We start from the raw sequence: 22,201 nt of genomic DNA on the forward strand, positions 1-22,201 counted from the left end.
TTCTCGTACTATTATTTATTATTGTGTGATTTTCTATATGAACAACTGTAAATCTATTTTGCTAACCCCTGTATACAAAATACCATGTGTATATATTTTTAAAGGAGGCATTTAGGGCCTTATATATGTCTACAACAAGGAAATAATGTTGATTGTTGTTTTATTAAGGTTTCTACAGTACATACAGCTTTATTCCCAGCTTTCCCTTTGTTCGAATAGTTTATTCTTTTTGGTCTTTACAATCCTTCAGGATGTATAGGCGTTAAGATTTATACTGGAGAGACCCTGAGGCCTTTTGGCCATTGTGAAGGCTGAAGGTATCTGTGAAACTCTCCAGGGAAGGAAGGTTGGCTGCTCCTGCCTCCTTTCAAATGCAGATTCCTTTTCCAGAGTAGTGGATTTCACCCTCTCTTGACCTCAGAGTGAACAGTGGATGCATGCAGATTTTAAAAGTATTCCTTCTTCTGCAGCTTCCATCACCCCGTTGTCTAGTGAACTTCAACAAAAACCCGAGGCAGGTACTGTCAACCGCAACGGCACTTTGTAGAAGGTGTCGGTCACCTTGGATCAGTAGTTGTCCCGTAGGAGCTTTCCCATCTGGTAGCCAGTTGCCTGCAGCTGCTCTCCCTTCTTAGAGCACGGCTTCAGATGAATGCAAATTAGATGGGCGTAGTTGTTGCACCCAGCTCCTGCTGAGTGGGGGGCGGGCGGGACAGCAAAGTGCCTTCCAGCCTCTCCTTCTAAGAAGGGACCAGGCGCGCATGGTGGCCTGTAATTGAAGTGAGTGGTAAATATCGTTTTCTCTGCTTACTCGCCAGGTAGAGCTCTGGTAAGTTTGGGGGGGCGGTATTTTGTTTGTTTGTTTGTTCTTAATGGTTAGTATTTGAAGAATGACAGGAGCTGGAGTGGAGACATAAGAGCTCTTCAATGTAATTTTCACTTTGTGACTGTGCCTTCTGAATAGTGGGACAGAGGGACCATGTCAAGGCATAGGGGGACGGCAGCTGAAAGGTCGTTAGAGGGCTTTTAAAAAAGATTTCATATAGACAAAACAAAAAGATGTGCATTTTCAGTCATCTGCTATCAGTAACCAAATGCCACTTTTTCTCCTTCCCATTGAAATGAACTACTTAGTCTTCTGGTGAGAACTCTCTTTGTTGTTTTTGTTTATTTGTTTAGGAAAATAAAAAACTTAATTGAAATCAAAAGCCAGTACTTGACGGTTGGCTGAGGAGATAAATGTGGGCCATATGGATCCCTTCTTCACCAGAGATTGAGTGGGGACAGCCCCACTCAACTAGAAGATTCTCACTGAAGGCCCCTTTCCTCCTGTTGCCAAATATGGATGAAGTTATTCGATTAATCTTATTGGCAAAATGCATTGAGACTACACAGTCTGTACTCCTTTCCGTAACTGTATGCCTTCTCCACCTTGCCCTCTGCCTCCCCTTTTTTTCTGTTTCTGTTTCTCTTTTCTTTTTTTTCCCCCCCAAAGAACTGAATTTTTTCAGTTGCACTTTCAAGTTGGTTTTTTTCTGCAGAGCTGAAGGAAAAGAGCTTAAAGGGCAGTAGATCACGTAGGTCTTCAGCAGCTCAGTCCCAGGTCCTTGTTTCCTTTCTTTGGAGCACAGAAGTGGGCATGTTTTTAGGGATAAATATTTGAAATTATCTTCATTGGTAATATAGGCAAGAGAGTAATTTTGTTCATCATAACTTTCACAGAGGATTCCAGAAACAATGTCTGTTGACATGTTGAATGATTGAATTCATTTAGTCATTACTGTATTTTTTGGACCATAAGACAGACCTAGGTTTTAGAGGAGGAAAATAGGGAAAAAAAATTTGAAGCAAAAAGTGTGGTAAAATATTTAATAAAACATCCTTTAAAGCAGAAATCCTGTAGCGAGCCAGGTAAGCTACTTTCGGACTATAAGAGGCACCCCCCATTTTCCTCCCAGATTGGGAGGAGTGCGTCTTATAGTCCGAGAAATATGGTACTGGGTCACTGTTGTTAGCCTGGATATCTGAATGGGCTGAAATACCACTTTAGGTTAAATAATTGTTCGTAAGGCTTCTCTGCAGAAATAGAGATCACCTGTAAAATGTTGTCACAGCCCAGCAGGGTGACAGAGTTAAGTTAGTGGTAATGAAGGGGTTTGAAAGAGGGAAAGCGCGTCGGTAATTGTGCTTTTGAGGGTGAGATGAGTTTGGTTTGAGTGGATTTGAGCTACTCTGCGGAACAACAGTCTGGGCCTTTTGAAGATGTTTAACTGATAGAGACCCTCAGCAAGTCATGTATTAATTAGGAAGAAAGCCCTGGCTGGTGTGGCTCAATTGGTTGGAGAGTTGTCCTGTAAACCTGAAGGTCGTGGGTTTGATTCCCAGTCAGGGCACATACCCAGGTTGCAGGTTTGATCCCTGGTCAGGCATGTATGAGAAAGCAACCAATCAATGTTTCTCTCTCTCTTTCCTTTCCTCTCTCTAAAATCAATGAAAAGTGTCTTCGGGGAGGATTAAAAAAAATTAGGAGGAAAAATACAGCTAGAAGAATAAAAAGGGTTCTTTTAATAATCAATAAGATGTTTATTTAAAATTCAACGTGTTAAAATTCTAAGTGTTCAGAACTGAAATGTGAAATTCCCAATATTTAACTAAAATGGTAGTTCAGTTTTCAGAAGCATTTTTATTATCTTCATAAGGGAGAGGCCACTCTAATCTCTCCCAACGGAGCCCACGCACTTGGGGAGCCGTGGGGGAATATGACAGAAAGCAGATGACCCATGTGTGCTGGTAAGCCTTGGGCACAGGTCAGGGAGCAGCAAACCAGGGCCGGTCCTGGCTGCCAGGCAAGGTCTTCCCCGCCCGGCACAGAAGGGCCTGAGTTAATCACCAATGCTGAGACCCAAGCAGGAAGTCTCTGTCTCGGGAGGATACAGAATCACTTCCTATCGGCATTCTCAAGAAGGGGAAGGACATCAGTCAACCCCAGGGGGGCACTGCTGCCCCAGGTACCTCAGTGGGGAGGGGGGCCACACCTAGGTGTGGTAGTGGTAGAGAACTCTAGGGAAGTCTAGTCTAGTTCTAGGCAGCTCACGTTTCAAAGGCCTGTTCTCTCCTGAGGAGCAAAACAGAGCCGGTACCGTCCTTCCGTATTTGCGATTAACTGGCTGAGAAATCCAGTCTTATGCCAAATATCTGAAAAATGCTGGGTGCTGGCGCTGTGCCAGGCAGGGTACTAGAAGCTTTGTATGTATTGTCTCATTCATTCCTATGAATGAAGTAGGGGCTGTTGGTACCCTCTCCTCCAGTCTATAAAGGGAGAAATTGAAGCCCAAGAAAGTCCAAAGAGAAAAGAGAGAAAGATGAAAGAAAAAGAAAACTCCCCTGCAATGGCACACAACCAACAGAGCCAAGATTTGAACCAAGTTATTTGACTCTAAAGACAACCTCTTAACCTCGCTATATTACATTATACAGAGTTGTGTTTTATCCCATTATTTCATTTTAGACAGGAAACAGAGAAGGGTGATTGCAGGAAAATGGGCAAGCAGGAATATAATACAGCCACAAACAATGCACCCACAGAAGTGAATTTTACAATAAGGTTAGGAGATCAGATCGAAGCAGGAGCAAACAGTGCTAACTAGAATGAAAGAAAACAGTGTTTGAATCTCCACGAGGCACCTTCAGCATTTCTTAAATATTGCTACATAATCTGAAGATGCACACGGCCAAGTGAGCGATCTCTCTAACAAGAGCCAGAGTATCAGTGGATTTGCTGCACATCAACTTGGCCTTGAAATCAACTTGACTCTAAAAATCTAAAATAATGTATTCTGGAATCAGAATCTGGGGCAGGGATATACACATTGGAAGTGATTCTGGTCTGAAAACCTTTAAAGTTTAAAGAGTCAAATGGGACTTAACAAAAATTCAGATTGCTCGACAACTCTTAAAGCCTTTCACCCAATAATACTAATAAATGAACCAGATAAGTGCTTCTGAGAAAGCCAGCGTAAGTCACTGGATCCTCTGATCGGTGAAGAAGGAAGAGAGAGAGAGACCGAGCTGAAACAGGCTGGTTCAGCCAAGGGACCTGTTCTTTGCTGGGGTTGTTTGTCCCTGGAAGAGACCATTAACACCTCCTGAAGTGTGCTGGTGTTCTCCAGCTGTGTCCCTGTGAGCACGCAGAGCACAGAGAGAACAAACCACTTCACAGCGATCCCCAGGTGCCTCGTTACAGGAAAGGCAGGAAGTGTCCCTGGCCCACCTTTGGCAAAAAGTCAGGATGAGTAACGTGAGAGAGACCCCAAAGCTCAGTGTGCACTTGGTTATTCACACACTGTGCTGGCTGCCTGTTAATGAAAACAGGCCTTCGTCACAGCAACACCAGTAACTGAGGACATCTGACTGTCCTGCATCCTCTCCTACCCCACCCCAGCACGGCGAGCGAGCGCGGGGTTCTCACCGCACCCCAACGACACACTGAGCTAGTGAGTGGTTCTTATAGAGCAAATGGCAATGGAAGTATTTTTAGTTTGCAGGCATTCTTCTGCTACTTGATCTCAGTGTTTTTCCTCATTCCCACCTCATTTGTCCCTGAGCTATGTCGTTGGGAAATAAATGGTCACAGGTACCTTACACTATGGGGGAAATGTTAGTGTAGGAAGAAGTTAAGAGCTTGGGCTCTGTCTCTAGGGTTCAGATCCTGATACTGGCCCACCTGTGTGGCTTGGAGCACGGGGCTATTAGGATTAGATGGGACCGTTCCTGGGAAGGGCCTGGCCGGGGCCTACCACGTGGGCAATAAGTACCAGCTGCTACTGGCATTCTTGTATTGTTACTTAAGAGGCTTCGTTGTGATGTTGGATTTGGCACATGGGAGCTCCCGGTCACTTGAAGCTGAGGACTGCCCGGAGTTAATCAGTGTCCCACAGAGGTGCCTGTCGGCTCAGCTTCGCTAAGGGGTGACATCTCCTTTTGAAGGAGGGCCACATTTTGTGTCACTTCTATGTTTTGATCAGGAAAGGGATCGAGGAATTGGGCTTTTGGAGAGATGGTGTTATGTGAATCCTTTCTTTTTCAATATACTCAGAATTGGGATTTTCTCATATTGAGATATGACTGTGGTTGGAAAATGGTAATGCTAGGAGGAAGGGCCTGTAAGCGGCAGGTCTTGGGGAGGAGGGGCGGATGCCGCCAGCCCGGCACTGGTCCCGGTGCACACAGTGTAAGGTCCCCAAGCCCGTCCAGCCCAGAATTGCAGACACCAGAGATACTGGCTGAGATGATTAATCTTACTGTTAGTGTGAGTCTAGTCACTGCCGGCCTTGAATTGGCCAGGTGGGCTGGCTTTCGTTGTTTCAGATGTGAATTAGTGATGCAACATCCTTGTTTTTAGAAGTTCTTTTGGCTCAGCAGCATTCACATTCAAGGGGCTAAACATCAGAAACAGTACCGAAGGGGAAAAGGTCCTTTTCCTGAAATGGAACAATGGAAGTTACTTTCTCCAAGGAAGAGCTGTGCAGGGGAGCAAGTCCTCCGAGATCACATGGGCCTTTGGCTTTCTTGGCAGAGCGTCCCTCCTGCTCCTATGACCACAGGGCTCTCTGAGCAGATGTTGCAAAGTCCAGTTGTTTTTTTTTTTTCTTTCAATCCTCCCTAGCGGTTGACCACTAACCTTATTTAAATGACTCTGTGTGGTCAGCCACAAATCATGTAATTAATATGAGTCAAGTGTCCACAAACTGAGTATTTGTTTGCATTGATAAATTCTAGCTCCTTCCCTCAACAAATGTGTACGTCCTCTTTGGGCATGTACCGTGAAAAAATAAACCCTATCAGGGCAGAGATTATAACTACAGTTAATGAGGGAGAAAGACTTCATGCAAGAAAACCCATAAACATGAAATTAGAAATTTTACTCTTGAAGGAGAAAATAAGAAAATCTGAGAGAAAACAACCAGGGGAACCAACTCCAGATTGAGAGATCAGGGAGGGCTCCTTTGAGGAGGTGATATTTAAGCTAAGATTATTGGAGGACAAAAATCAACTGAGAAGAATTGGGGATCAGGGCCTTTCAGACAGGGGGGCAGCAGGCAGAAGCGCCCAGACGCAGGGCCTTGCGCGTGTTCTGGGAGTTGCGGTGGCTTGTGAGTGACAGTAGGAGGGAAAGGCAGGGCCAAAACCCTGAGACCCTGGGAGTTGAGGTTTTTGTTCTAAGGGGACAGTGAGGCCAAAGCAGGACAGTGACGATCCAAACGATGTTCTTCAGAGACCTCTCCGCGCACGGGGTGCCGAGTAGATTCGGAGAGTGCAGAAATGAAGGCAGGAAAGCCACAGAGGAGGACGCGGTGGCAGCAGAGACTCAGAGGTGGTGCCTGGGGATTGTGGCGCTGCAGAGAGAAATGTGCTTGAAGGCAGAGCCAGGTCTTGAAGGGGACGAGGACACGAAGGTAGAAAGAAAAGCCTTAACTGCATTCGTGAGGCTGACCAGACTAGTTCTCATTTACCTGTCTCTCTATGTTCTATCTTCCCTGACTCAAAAAAGTCACAAATCTCTCTTCTATTAATCAGCTTAGTTTTTAGCAAAGCTTAGGGAGGCAGGCCAGCCTCGAATCTGAAACCAGGGTCTGAGATCTCACCAGTCACTGTTTACCTTACAGCCCACCAGGACTTCCTCCGAAAGCATTTACTCCAGACCAGGCTCCAGTATCCCCGGGTCCCCGGGGCACACTATCTATGTAAGTATCTCCCTGTGGAAGAGGCACTTCCGGGACTGGCAGGGTAGCAGAGTGCAATAGTGGAGTGGATAACCCAAAATAGTATAACGCAAAACAACTTCTATTTCTGTTCTGAGGTCCGATTTTCGTTCTTGTCGATCAGCCCTCTCCATCATGCTCTCGTTCGGGTACTTAAATCCATCTGTGAATGTGAGCATCAGGGGAGCGACCCAGTACGTGCCCTGTAAGATGCAGTAACACAATGCAGGACTTAAAAACCTGTTGTGCCTGGCTTTGCATATAGGCATTTGGGGATTCACTGTACACTTTATAATGCTGATACTGGATGTCCTTAAAATCTGCCACAAAGGTATTTAAATACTTAGTTTATTAAATATGCCATCTAGGAGGATGTTTTTGACCACCTGTTTGGGTTTTCCTTCTCCGGAATAAATTTAGGGAATTACCCTGAAGGTGTACAGGCTTCTACACTTGATGAATGCTACATAGACTTTTCCCCACGCTTTGGGTGATGTATTTTTTTAAGGTAATTAATATGTGGTATAAATGGGCCACTTTCTAGAGAGTTCAACAGTGCTAAGCAAAGTGTTTGGGGTTTTTATTTTTAAGGTTGTCACTTTTTAAAGCAAGTAAGAAAAGGCACAGACAATAATTCCCTGAAGGTGAGATTGCAGAGTAACCTTGCTTTCTGTCCTTTGCCAGGCAAAAGTGGACAACGAAATCCTGGATTACAAGGATTTAGCAGCCATTCCCAAGGTCAAGGCAATTTATGACATCGAACGTCCAGACCTTATTACCTACGAGCCGTTCTACACCTCGGGCTATGATGACAAACAGGAGAGGCAGAGCCTGGGAGAGGTAAGATGTTCCTAGAAGTCGCGAGTCGTACCACAGCTCACTTCTCTCCTGTCACACGTGCGAGAACTACCACCAGGAGTCCACATAAGTCAGAGGGTCCTTTGCGGTGCGCAGTGTTGGCAGCCTTTCCTACCAGGTGCTTGGAGGCGCTCAACACCCTACCTCTGCCCTCAGGAGGTTACAGAGAGGAAGGAGAGCAGGCCAACTGCACAGAAAACAGCAGTGAAGGGTGAATACCAGTTCATCCCAGGTTGCAGGAGAGTGGAGGTGGTATGCTGGGAAGGAAGCCCGGGGAGAGTCTGCGAGCTGTGCAGAAGGAATGAGGGAGCGAGGATCTCCTGGGGGTGGGGGGTCTTGGTCTTGGAGCAAGCGAAACTGTAATGGGTATCATAAGGAGAGAGAGAACACCCCCTAAATTTTAACAGCTGCAGTTTTTAGCGTAGTAAGATACTTAGAATGTGCAAAAATAGGGGGGAAATGGAGAGAATGGTGCCACAGTATAGTACCCTGTATGAGCCAAGGTTCTGGAATCAGCTTACCTGGTTCAACCTGGGGACTCCCCGTGCTGGTTGAATGACTTGGTGTGAGGACCCTTCTGGTGCTGGTTTCTTCATCTGTAAAACAGGGTAATGACAGGGTCTTCCTCATAGGGTGAGATAGTGAGGATTAAATCAAGTGTCAACGAATGATTTTATTTATATATATGTAAATACCTAGATATAAATCTATATAAAATACCTAGATAACTTACTGTCTATTAAAGCTAATTTATGTTAACTAATCTATTCAAGCAATTAGCGGAGAGCCAGAACTGTGGTAAATATTCAGCCAATGGCAGCTCTTCCCGCTGTTCGTACCGGTCCTCTTGGGGTTTATTAATGCTCTCATGCCAGACGCATCCTGTGGCCGGGCCAGCGCCTCTGAGTCCGTGGGGTCTTCCCTGCCCCATCCCCTTTCAGGGTGGGGAGTTTCCTGTTGTCAGTTCCTACTCAGGTCCCCTGGGCTCTTCCCCTGGCCTAAATTATTTCTTCCCTCTAGATTCTTCCCCTCTTACTTTTTAATTGGAATCATCTATAGACTCATTTGAGCCCATTCAGATATATGTTACTCAAGTAATGGTCTGAAATCAGTTGTTCAACCAGAGTTAAAACAGACTGTAAACTATCTGTAATGTCACAAAGTGCTTTGAGATCTTAGATGAAGAAAAGGCATGAAAATGTGTTGATTCTGTTTAATTTTTGTTCACAATTATATATAATATTTTTTATAGTTATAGTTATAGTTATTTATAGGTATAAGATTTTTTTTTCTTAATTTTCCGGTCTGGGTTTTACTCCAGAGAATAGCTCTGCATTGAAATGGTCCGTTGGGCCGCGAAGTGGTATCTGTTTTCATGTACTGCCACCTGGCGGTCACAGTGCTGTAGCTGCATCTGCGGCCGCTCAAACGCAGGTTGACTGGCCTGCGTTATTCTGTTGCCGCTGGGCTCTTCAGAGTTGAATAGGGGAGAAGGGGAAAGGGAGGTTCCTGAACCAGGTGCACAGGGGCTGATCCGGGAGCAGGTGGATGAGAATTTTCTAGTGTTTAAAGTCAAACAAACAAGGGGAGGAGAGTAAGTTGCTTTACGGTGTTTGGGGTGTATGTTTCTGTTATCCCAGGGCAGTAAAATGTAAGAACTCAAGAGCTTGTGCTTTGAATGGAACATTTCTGGGTTTGAAATCAGACTGATATTTGCTCACCGTAAGACTTTGGGAAAATTACATATTTCAGTCTCCTTATTTGTAAACTCAAGATGGTAATAACACCTTAGAGGTTCTCTATAAAAATTAAGTAAAACATTTATATTGCACAATATCTGGCACATAATTAGAACACAACAAAAATGCTGGCTCTCATAACCAGCACTGTTATTATCGAAACCGGAGGGGTCCCCCCACCCAGAAATCAGGCATATTAGTGAGCTCTTCCCAGTGCGTTGGTCTTCCAACTTAGAAAAAATTTTCTAAGCTATTTGACTGTGTATTCCTTTCATACTAACACTTTTCTCACTGAATCCTTACATTGCCACTCTGGAAACCCTGCAACTTGGAATTCTGTGTGCCCTCAGAAAGCATGGGCGGGGTGGGTCCAGAAGCCTGCTCAGCAGGGGCAGGCCTGGCTCCTGCCCCAGGGAGCCCCAGAGACTATCGTAGCTGCAGGCAGGTCACGGGCTTGAGGAAGCCTGGAGCACTGGAGAGCCCGGCCGCTTCTGGCAAGTTTGGAGAAAGGGGCACATTCTGAAACAGGGAAATCCACCATAGGCACGTTCTTTGGGATGTTTTGTTCGCTTCATTTCTAGTTAAAATCGTTTTGCACTTTCATTGAAAACATCCCGTTCATTCCCTTAGGAAATCTCGGTCAAGCCCCTAATGTACGCCAGGAGCGGCTCTGGTCACTGGGAACACTTAGTTATAACTGAGTGGAGTCCTCACCCTCTGGAACTTACAGGGAGACAGGCGGACAGATGCGCAGTCTCATTTCGCAGGGCGATAGTGCTATGAGGAAAATGGAACAGTAGGGAGGACGCACACCGGGGCTGAATTGCTACTGTAAATGGGAGAGTCCCAGAAGGCACTGTGTGATGGCGTGGTTCATGGAGACCCCCCTGAAGATGGGGTGTGAGCCCTGCTGGCGGAGGGGACAGAGAGGACACAGGCCCTGAGGTGTGAGCAGGCGTGGCCCATGGGTGGCCCCAGGAAAGCCTGTGTGCCTGGCAGGCTGGCAGCCTGAAGGTGAAAGGTGGTGAGACTGGCAGGGCCACCAGGACAGGATGCCACAGACCGGGGCCCTGCAGACCTGTTTTAGTCATCAACCTATTTTATGTGATCACTATGGTTAAGGATGAGGATGATGTTTACAAAATTCTGCATTTCGGCAGACACTGGAACTCATAAGTACTAAACAGCAGAGTTTGAGCATTTGGGGACATAACTCTGATCTGTCTAGTTTAGTCACCTAGAGCATCACAGCATATTTATCAGAACCTGTGGTTCTCAGGCAGCGACATGTGCCCAGTCACCCAGGAGCTCCATCCTTGTGTGCCCGTCTGAGCCCAACTCTCAGGTTCCACATCAGGGCACGGGGGCAGGATGCTGGCCTGTGGAGGTTCAGTAATGGTTCCAGGCTGATAAGCACCACTAATTACAACTGATAAACAAATACACATTGTGATTTTAAATTCTCTTTTATTCTTCTAGTCTCCAAGGACTTTGTCTCCCACTCCATCAGCAGAAGTAAGTACCATTTTTAAAAATTGTAATAAGTAGAATTGGGGAGTCACTTGGATCTTTCCTAGACTGGACTTTTGGGAAAAAGGACATTGAATAGGTCGGAGAACCAAGATGGCGGCGTAGGTAGACACACTGCGCCTCCTCGCACAAGCAGAACTGACAGAGAATCGAACAGCAAGGGGGACCAACACCAAGAAAATAGAAAATAACCATTCATCCAGACTGGTAGGAGGGGCGGAGACGGGCACCGGGGTGGAGAGGACTCGCGTGGCTGTGGCGGGACTGAGACTGGCGGAGTGTGGGACAAATGGCGCAGGCAGTCTGAGCACTAGCAGACACTGCGGTCCCACATTTGCGCAGATAAACCCAGAGGGCCGGACTCAGAGTGGCGGAGAACGGGGCAGGCAGAGCAGCGGGTAGCACCCCGCGGCACCACGTTCACCCACAGATAAACCGGACAAACGGCAGGGAGTGAAGCAGACCGCGTAACCCAATAAAGCTTCAAACCTCTGATTGAAAGTGCCCCTGGGGGTTGGGGCGGCAGCAGGAGAGACTCCCAGCCTCACAGGAGAGGTCGTTGGAGAGACCCACAGGGGCCTAGAGTGCGCACAGGCCCACTTACTCGGGAACCAGCACCAGAGTGGCCCAGTCTGATTGTGGGTAGCGGAGTGAAAGATTGAAAGCCGAAGGAGAGTGAGGCGGGCGCCATTGCTCCCACTCGGCCCCTCCCCCACGTACAGCGTCACAGCTCTGCGACCAGCATTACCCCGCCCTGGTGAACTCCTAAGGCTCCGCCCCTTAAAGTAACAGACGCGCCAAGACAAAAAAAAAAAAAAAATGGCCCAAATGACAGAACACTTCAAAGCTCCAGAAAAAATACAACTGAGCGAGGAAGAGATAGCCAACCTATCGGATGCACAGTTCAAAGCACTGGTTATCAATATGCTCACAGACCTGGTTGAATCTATTCGAAAAACAGATGAAAAAATGAAGCCTATGCTAAGAGAAACAAAGGAAGATGTACAGGGAACCAATAGTGATGAGAAGGAAACTGGGACTCAAATCAATGGTGTGGACCAGAAGGAAGAAACAAACATCCAACCAGAAAAGAATGAAGAAACAAGAACTTGGAAAAATGAGGAGAGGCTTAGGAACCTCCCGGACGCCTTGAAACGTTCCAACATCCGAATTATAGGGGTGCCAGAAGGAGAAGAGGAAGAACAAAAAATTGAAAACTTATTTGAGCAAATAATGAAGGAGAACTTCCCTAATCTGGCAAAGGAAATAGATTTCCGGGAAGTCCAGGAAGCTCAGAGAGTCCCAAAGAAGCTGGACCCAAGGAGGAACACGCCAAGGCACATCATAATTACATTACCCAAGATTAAACGCAAGGACCTACATCCAAGATTACTGTATCCAGCAAAGCTATCACTTAGAATGGAAGGGAAGATAAAGTGCTTCTCAGATAAGGTCAAGTTAAAGAAGTTCATCATCACCAAGCCCTTATTATATGAAATGTTAAAGGGAGTTACCTAAGAAAAAGAAGATCAAAAATAGGAACAGTAAAAATGACAGCAAACTCACAGTTATTAACGGCCACACATAAAACAAAAACGAGAGCAAACTAGGCAAACAACTAGAACATGAGGGTTGTCATTAAGGGAGTGGGAGGAGGAGAGAGGGGAAAAGGTACAGAGAATAAGTAGCATAGATGATAGATGGAAAATAGACAGGGGGAGGGTAAAAATAGTGTAGGAAATGTAGAAGCCAAAGAACTTATAAGTATGACCTATGGACATGAACTATAGGGGGGGAATGTGGGAGGGAGGGGGGTGGGCAGGATGGAGTGGAGTGGAGGGGGAAATGGGACAACTGTAATAGCATAATCAATAAATATATATATAAAAAAAAAAAAAAAAAAAAAAAAAAAAAAAAAAAAAAAAGGACATTGAATAAAAGAACAGAAAAACTGTGTGCAAGACCAGGTTGAATGTAGGACTCCTTACATGTAAGATATGACCGTGAGACACAGCAGTAAATTCCTCTTTAAGTGGAGACTAGGGGGTAAAAACAGCCAGACCCTGGTGAGTCCTATGAGTAACTGATTTCTATTAGTATTCTGATAATTGCAATTGAAGCTATGAAGAACTTCTACTATTGACCAGCGGCAAGATTCGGCACATTAGTTGGGGACTTTTTGTTTTGTTGTTTTTACTGGGTTTATCGTTATAGCGAGCTGGGATCAAACCAAAGCCTCTTTGCCGCTTGCTGCCCACTTCCACACAGCCATGGTTACTGAGGTTTTAAAACAGTCACCTTTCACACTTGCTTGCAAACGTGCATTGTGTCAGCAAAAACTTCAGTGGTCAACAAATTCCTAAAATGTAAAACATTCCCGTACTCTCCTAATTCTTATATATTATGTTTACACGTGATTTTTTGTATTGAATACCTAACGTATTCCCTAGATTGGGACATGCCGGTGGTGTTACTGCATTCCATTGAATTGATGCTTACCCTGATTTACTTAATTAGTGTCCAGTTCATTGAGCCTGTAATACAAAGTTTTGTCCTCATAAATGTTGGCATTATAAATATCTTTGGATACATTTTTTCCATTTAAAGATCGCTTTTTATTATTTCCTTGAAATATGTTTCCCAAAGTGGGAAGTAGAATTTCTTCCTGGGTTTGAGGCCACCCTCAGCTTCTTGTCCTGGAAAGTCTACTTAAAATGTCACCAGGCCAATGTCATGGGCAGTGTGGGCTGGCCGTCAGAACACAGGGAGGGGTCCAGCGGGCTCTGCCTGTACAAGCTACACACGTGCACACAGGTCTCTTACCTGCTCAGAACCCTCCGAAACATTCTTCGTTTGTGGGAAAGGGAGGTAACAGCGCGCGTCCCACCTTCCTTAGCATGCAGATCTGATGAGGCGCATGGGTGAACACACTTTATAAAACCAAAACGCCCCATATAAACATAGTCGTGGGGGCTACTCCCTCTTACCCCAGAGCCCTATCAACATCGGAGCTTCTCATTCTGCACATTAAAGCTTCGGTAAATGCAGGTGCTGGAGGTCTTAAATAAGATGCGTTGACCACAGAGCGCTCCTTTGCATGATATCTAAGGAATATGGCCCTAGGACGTGTCCATGACCAAGTGGGCATGACAACCCCTGGGCGACTTCAGCACAGCTCACTCTCACTCGAGCGCGATGATAGCCCGCATGCACCTTCTCTGCTCATGCTTTCTCGCACTGCATTTCCAGGGATACCAGGACGTTCGGGACCGGATGATCCACCGGTCCACCAGCCAGGGCTCCATCAGCTCCCCCGTGTACAGCCGCCACAGCTACACTCCCACCACGGCCCGCTCCCCGCAGCATTTTCACAGACCTGGTAAGGGCCACTGCTCCCGGCCTTCGCTCTGCAGGACAGTCTTGTTTCTGTGTGATTTTTCCCCCTGGCACTGAGAGCTGGCTGCCAAACACATACGCCTCTTGCAGGAAAAAAGAAAGAAAGAAAGAAAACTCCTAAGCAACTCTAGTCTGTGTTATATCTCTTCTTGAAACAGTTATTTTATGCTTATGTTCATTATGATTTCTTAAATAATTACATTTTGACAGGGAATGACTGGAAACAAAGGTTTTGGGGGGCTGTTTTTTTGGTTTTTGTTTGTTTTTTACTTTTGAACAAAATCTCATCACTTGTAGACTTAAAATGAAGGTCTCCAAAAGAAAATATTTCGATGTGGTTTTTAGGCATGTCAGCATTATCTAGGACCCAGTATTCGCCATTGGTTGAGAGTCTGTTACGTTTCCCTCACCCAGGCCGGTGGTGTTAGCAAGCGCGCCAGGTTAAGCACCTCCTGGAATAAAGTACTGTACACAGGCTCGGGGGTGCGTGTAACTTTCGTGACCCATTCCAACCCTGAGATTTTGAATCAGACTTAGAAAACATAAAATCATCGGAGAGGCCCTGTGATAGAGAATATGAACTAGTAGTGGACCTCAGTTGACCTTTTCTGTGCAGAATTTGGTCCCTATTTGTGGGTGTCTCATATGTGGAGTCAAAAAAGAATGGGTAGTACCAGCACAGACCCAGAATTCCTGGAGAAATGGATTCACAAAGGAGGATTTGGGCCTTTTAATCAAACTCCGTGGAAATAACGTCCATCTATGAAAACTTCATTTTAAGCTCCTTGCTTCTACCCAGGCTGATGAGAACAAACCCACTTATTTGCTAACTTATTTTATAAAGTAAAACCAAAAGAAATGAATAAAATGTTAAAGGGCTGCAAATATTTTCTTTAAAGCCATAGACTTAATGCTTATAGAGGACTGAATTTTTATTATTTGATCCTTTAATAATGTATACTTTTCTCTAGGCTCATAAATATTTACTCAGTATTTGTTGAGTTACACTTTCATTTTAAAGTGAATGAGAATTTTCAGGAAATGGATTCCTTTCTCTCTTTATGCACAACTGTATTTCATTCATGCCCTGGAACTGGATCTGGATTTAAGCCCTTGTCTATTTGGAGGGCGAGAAATCCTCCATGCCGCCATCCCTGTACATGGGCACATCGCTGAGGTCACTGAGACCCCAGCCACGGCCTTGTCAGAATGACCTGGGGTTCCCGGGAAATCATCCCCGAGACCTCTGAATGGTGAGGGAGTGGCAGTCAGGGACCATGTTTCCCTGAATAGTCCTGTCCCAGCTGAGCAGCAGGAAGTGTCATCTGTCCCAGCCATGGCTCTACCGTCGGTAACCTGAGAAATTCCCCGTTCTAAGTGTTCCTCCTCCTCTCCCTCCGCAGCATGCTACAGATGCGCACAATGCCAATTATCAGGGTTTATAAATATTTGTTGAGGACTACGCTTGTGAAGCGAAGCTGGTGGGGTTCTGATAGCCTAGTTGTGGTCTGTATAGCGCACCCCAAATTACCCATTCCGTAAGTTCTAGATGCCGGGTGGTAATGCACTTCCCCGGGCCCGGGTTAGCTTTAATGTGCAGTCTCCTTCCGAGACAACAGTGTGGCTGCCACCCAGGTCTCGGGGTGACAAGCAGCTCTTTGACACCAGGGAACACAAACAGGGTTGTTGTTGTTTTTGTTTTTATTTTTGTTCTACGTAGGCAAAATAAAATTAAACTTCCAGTGGGAGAAATTTGCAGCTTAAAAGAAAAAGAATCTGACCCTTACCTATAAGTCCTTCTTTTCAAGGTTCTTGAAATGACTATCATTTTTTTAACATGTGTTTCAGAGGGTTCTGGTTTGTCAGTTGCTTTTTAAAAACAGCCGTCTGAGTCGCAAGGATGTGCCCGGCACTGGCTGACTGGTAGCTGGTGTCCTTCTGACAAAGGGTGTCCTGGCGGCCGTTCCTGCTTGCTAAAGCCATTTATTCTCAGCGAGTGACTCTGTACTGACCTGAACCTATGTGTTTGCAAACTCTCCCCACTTGGCCTAACCCTGCGCAGGTGCATTCTTAACCCTTCTGCCTTCCTCCTTTTTCAGACTCCTGATTAACCGTCTCTATTTTTCCCCGCTTTGGAACGATGCGGTTGTCCCTGCTCCTGTGTTAATTTCTGTTCTTCTTTTCTGTCTCCACCTCGCCCCGCCCCTGACTCCTTGCTGCACAGAGCTGCTGTCTCCTGGTGTGCAGAGGTTGTCCTACCTGCGCACCAGCAGCCTCAGCTCCGCCCACAGCGACTCCCGCCCCAACTCCCCCTTCCGACACCACTTCATTCCCCATGTCAAAGGTAAGGAGGCAGACTTCTCCAGGCAGCACCCCGCATAGTGGAGATTTATTAGCACCCGGGAAGGCTAATAAGGTGTATCTCCAAGAGTTAGCTCCGAGCTTCCGACCTCTCCGCATGCCTGCGTGTGCCGTGACTACGCCGAGTGGTGACTTAGAACTGACATAGGCTCTCTCATTAGGAGACACATGTCACTTCTAAGGGCTCTCGTTGAAGAAGCAGGAAGCATGTCTCAGACCATAAGACCTGTTATCGACTCCTCAGAAAAATATATATTATTATTTTGTGTTTCTGTATGTCAACAGCAAAATATAATATATAGCTGGGGTGTTTGCCTGGTTTTAGTATGTGACGTGACTCAGCAAAACCCAACAGTATTTAGCAATAGCTGTTCAAAAATTGCCTTACTGGTGAAGCCTCTTAACCACCTGACAGCGTTAAAACGTTCAGAGCGTATGAGAAAGCTCTATGGCCATGTAACTCAAACTTCTCGGTGTGAGCCAATGTAGTCACCTCCTTTTCACTGGTCCCAATTCCCTGCCCCGCAGTTCTGCCCGTTCCCTGCGTGGCACACCCGCTCTTTTCTTCATTGGCCACTGCGCTTCCTTGGCCGTCCTTGAGCAGAGCTCTTGTTCCCCTCCGTGTGTCAGGGAAGCCGAGAGCCCCAAAGGGGATGAAGTAAACAAAGTAAGTGGGCGCTCCCAGAAGGATGTTAGCTTTTCCCATAGTCTTGATGTGAACCAAATGAACCCATGAAAGCGGCTGAAAGGGAGTGTAACAGGGAAGCACAGATGTCGTCAGCGGTCTTAAGCCAGTCCTGGAGGATTCTAACCCTGCCTTCCAAGCGCTCACATCACTAGCACTTTCTGTTGTGCGGCCTAAACGCTGTTGCATTTGGAAGATCACTTGCAGTCTACCCAAGCTATTTGCCTTTCGCTCACTTGGATTTTTGAGCGACTGAATACAGATGTGTTGTACTGATGTGCACGCAGGCATCTTGTGTGTGCTATTTGGGCCTTTTCTGTGCTGTGAAAATGGTACTGCTGACGTGCGTATTGAAGACACACTATTTCCATTAGCAAAGAGATCAGTCTTTTTTGGTGGATGCAACACTTTCTGAAAGTCTTGACAGATCATTTAAAGTGACTATTGCTAATGAGTGTTTTGGAGGAAAAAACCTTTTACCTACATGTCAAGATGATGGCTCAGACAATGTTTATAAAACCGTAAGCCATACTGAAACAAACTTTGGAGACGTATTTGAAGGAGACTTTAATATAGAAGCCCTTGGCCACATCAAGATTTTCTTTGCCTGTTTCTGATATGCAAGAGCAAATACATTTTTAATCCATGAAGGGTCAACTGCCATGTTTGGTTGGGCTTCATCTTCCAGAAGAGATACCTTTTTGTTGAAAGAACACTGTCACGTGCCCTGTGAAGTTATACAGAGTTCATGCAAATAACAGATCACAAAAATACCACGACTTACATACCTTATGTCGGTGAGCCGCCTCATGGAGACATGGATGGAACCCATATGGACACTGGAGTCCTAGGTTCTAGTCCTGGGTGTTATCTCCGCCACTTGCTAGCTGGGGGACCCTGGATTGTTGACGTAACTTTCTGAGTGTCACTTGCCTCATCGGGGTGCTCTTAAAGCCCTTCCCATCATTCCATTTGCTCTTTGCAGCATCCCTGTGAAGTAGGCCCCGGTAGGCCCAGGTGGACGTGAAGAGGTGAGGCTCAGGTGCAGCCGCCCGGCCGAGGGCTCGCAGCCAGGCCGTGGCAGCTGCGGGACCAGACCCCAGGCCTTCCCATCCCTCGTGCAGATTCGGTGTGTGCGTTTCAGTGCAAAATAGACCCGGAGTGTAAGTTTTCAAAGCGAACTTTTGTTTTCCACCTCTTTTTCACTAGAAAATTGCATTCTTATTGAGGGGAAGACAGACAGCTACTTCGGTCACGTCAATTACAAAATTAACAATTACTTCTCAGAAGAAATATCAAATAGTTATAAAAATTACAGCACCTCTGTGTGCCTCAGTGGTGCTTCATTTAAAAAATAGGGATATACTTTGTTTTCTGTTTTCAGTCTGAATTTGAAGTTTTTGACTCAAATATTATGGATTTAAATTATAAAAAACATCAGGCCAAGAGGGATTGGCATGACCCTGAACTTATACTTAAAAACCACCTAATAATCTCTTTCCCCTTTTCTTTTCACTGGATGTACACCTATAGTTTGTTCATTTGAAATAGTTCGTATTGCTCAGATAGGAAATGCAATGCACATCATACTATATGCTCAAATTTAAAATCAGATTAGCTTTTTGCTAAACGACAACATAAATCATGGACAATTTGTGTATTAACTATATTGCTTTAAAAGCCTAATATCGTTGAATGGCTAAATGCTGGTTCTCCAAAGAATGACGTCTTGGTTATTGCATCCATTTACATGGAAGACGTCTCCAGCATTTGGAAGTTTCAGAATGCAGGGAACTTACGGCCATTCAAGAAACACACGGGCGGAGTACCCCAGTTTTCCCTCGGCCCTTCCCTAACCCTAACATGAACATTACTTTTTATCTTGGAGCTTGCGTAGTGGTCTCAGGGGACCCTTTGGAACAAGTGTAAGCTGGAGAGCTTGAGGCCCCCAGGGTGGGATGACCATCTCAGGAAGGCAGAGCTAGAAGTATAAGGCCCTCACCTCTCTGGCAGCCCAAAGCCCAGCCTCCCACTGCCCAAGCCCACTTCCTGGTCCTTGTTTCTCGGGCACGTGGCCTGTCCTCAGGGTCTGTGGAGCTGAGGGTGCCTGCATGGGTGCGAAGCTGAGACGCACATCACGGACTGGCTCTGTCTCATTGGCTTCCCTGCCCATTTTCTGTGACGTCTGTCTTGTTTTCAAGTGCGTCTTTATTTTTGTCTTCCGACCTTCCTTGCGGCCTCATCCCACAATGACATGTGGCTGCTGGACCGTTTGGACAAGTGCATGCCTGGAGACTTGGGAGAACTCTTTCCGCTTCGTTTTGGGATCTGTTTGTGCTGTGCTCTCTGAGTTTCTCTTCCCTCCCCTTGGCAGTACTGTTAGACATTACGTTCTGTGTCCTTGAAGTATTAAACCAAATCAGTTGCTATGGTTCAGATAAGTATTTGACACTCACTGAGGGAAAACATGGCGCTTATGGGAGCTTGATTTTTTTTTTAAGATTTAGTTATTTACTTATTTATTAGAGGGAAAGGGAGGGAGAAACAGAGGAAGAGAAACATCCATGTGCAAGAGAAACATTGATCGGTTGCCTCTCATACGCCCCCAAACTGCGGACCTGACCCGCAACCCAGGCATGTGCCCTGACTGGGAATCAAACCTGCGACCCTTCAGTCTGTAGGACGATGCCCAACCCTAGCAGCATTAAGTATCGTCCCAAGACCTTATTCCCAATGAGCCCTAGCGACGTATGGAACTCATATTGTGCAGAATCACTTAGGTGGGCACGTTGCTGAGTCACTCTTTGCCTGGCGTTTTAAAATGTTTTGTGGATGGCTTTAAATGATGATAGAGTTAAATCTACTTACAAAGGCTTGGACATACTAGTGCATTGTCTAGGAACTAGAAAAGTCAATGGTTGCTGAAGGTATGCGGCCAAATAAAGAACCATGCCCAGCCGGGCCAGCCCTCAGCCAGGTGTACCCATGGGACGTCAGAGTCGCCAGCCGCATCCTGATGTGATGAGCTTCTGCTGTCAGTCACCAACAAAGCACCTGCATGATAGAAAGATTTTTAACACTTGGGCAAGTGCCATCTTCAACCACCTTAAACCTTTCTGTCCCATATACGCAGACAGTTGTATGTGTGCATGACACTGGTCAGTAATTATCTTCTGATTGGGTATTATAACCAAAACCTGTGCAGACATTTCCCCGAAATATCTGACGTTGGACAAGTACGGGGAGGTCAGAGGTGGAGGATGCGGGGCAGGAGCAGCCAGCGCTCAGAGTCTGCAAGAGTCTTCAAAGGACAAGCTCAAAGAGAGCAAGAAAGTTGAGTCTCTCTGGAACTTCTTTTGGAAATAGCCTACAAGAGTTATTCTGTTTTTCAGTTATGGGTTGCTCTTCTGAATAATTCCTAATGTTTATAGGAGTAAAGAATTCTTCTGAAATGGAACAAATAAATTGGGGTTATTGAGGATCGACTCCAATGGGAAAGTTATAAAAATGGGGTGGGATTGTGAGCCCATTGCTGTCTTTAATTAAGAGAAAGATGATGGTTAATCCTCAGTGGCACTTACTACCTTAGGCCATTAAAAGCTGTAGGATTAATCCCTCAGCCTCCTTCGATTATTCATTCACAGGCATTTACTAGGCACTCACTCTTGGCCAGGCGCTATGCTAAGCACACAGAGATGAATGAGATCTTGTTCTAGTTCTTCCTTAGATTTAAAATAGGATTTTCTTCTAGACATAAACCATATTCTTCCTCCCCCTTCTTGCCTGTATCTGTGTTAATTATACTCATTTTTTTTAGATATGAACTGATTACTTCTCTTTAAGAGAATGATGGTGAATGAGATAACATTTTTTGAAATGAGCATTTTAATAGATCAGCAGTTTGGAGTGAAGCTTCATAACTTTTAGAAGCTAATATCCGACTTAGGTAGTGAAGTCTATAATGTACTGGGAGCCAGATGCTAAGGTGACTTGAGGGAAAAAAGACAAAAGTTTCAGAATATGAAAACTAAAAACCTCGAATACATATTTGAGCCAGTTAACAAATTTCTATCTCATACCTGAAATCTCTTACTGCCTATTTGGTACAGATCTGTGATCTGGTTACCTAAAAATATACATATTTAGAAATTAAAATGTTATGAAACATGTTATTTTAAAACTCTGGCAGTTGACATATTTCATTTTTTGCTGGCCGGATTTAGAACAGTTTGACCTACTTAAAGAAATTGGCTCTTGTACATCTAAAGCTAATACAATGTTATGTGTCAATTATATCTCATTTAAAAAAAAAATAAAGACAATGGAAAAAATTGGCTCATACTCTATTTTTTGAAAATCTATAATTTATTTAAAATTGTCCACACTAATAGACACATGAATTGGTCTTTATCAAAATTTAAAACTTGTGCTTCAAAGGACATTATCAAGAAAGTTAAAAACAACCCAGAGAATGGGAGAAAATCTTTGCAAGTCATATCAGGGACTGGTGTCCAAAATATGTAAAGAACACCTACAGCTCGATCGTAACAGTAATTGCATTTCTAATCATTAACTTTTGACAGTCCTACATCTGCTGGTGTGTTCTTGGGGCAGGCCTTTGCTCAAACGTGGGGGAGGGGACCGTTTGGAGCAGTAACGGGTCTCTTTGCAACTTCTCCCCATTCCCAGTGCATCCCCGCAGTTCTCGGGGTCAGAAGGGAGGGATGGTGGCTTGGTGGCATTCAAGATTGTGACGCCCAAGCCCCAGCAGTCCTCTCCTCCAAAAACACCGTGCTGTCCAGCCACAGTGGCCAGTCCTGCTATCCCCACCCACTATGGCCCTTCCACCCCTCCTTCCTCATAGTGTTCCA

The 22,201-nt window shown here is 45.4% G+C and overlaps 1 protein-coding gene across 7 annotated transcripts in view; it reads left to right on the top strand.

Moving 5' to 3' along the window:
• The window catches only part of ABLIM1 (actin binding LIM protein 1), a 258,566-nt gene that overhangs the window by 217,489 nt on the left and 18,876 nt on the right, over window positions 1-22,201 (top strand). For all 7 annotated transcript variants that reach the window (XM_053923090.2, XM_045191346.3, XM_053923087.2 and 4 more), the window contains 4 exons: window positions 6,666-6,743; window positions 7,446-7,601; window positions 10,838-10,873; window positions 14,138-14,267. In XM_053923090.2, the coding sequence (XP_053779065.1) occupies window positions 6,666-6,743; window positions 7,446-7,601; window positions 10,838-10,873; window positions 14,138-14,267 (400 nt within the window). The remainder of the gene's footprint in view (window positions 1-6,665; window positions 6,744-7,445; window positions 7,602-10,837; window positions 10,874-14,137; window positions 14,268-22,201) is intronic.

This window comes from Desmodus rotundus, chromosome 4 (assembly GCF_022682495.2).
Source record: "Desmodus rotundus isolate HL8 chromosome 4, HLdesRot8A.1, whole genome shotgun sequence".
Taxonomy (NCBI): domain Eukaryota; kingdom Metazoa; phylum Chordata; class Mammalia; order Chiroptera; family Phyllostomidae; genus Desmodus; species Desmodus rotundus.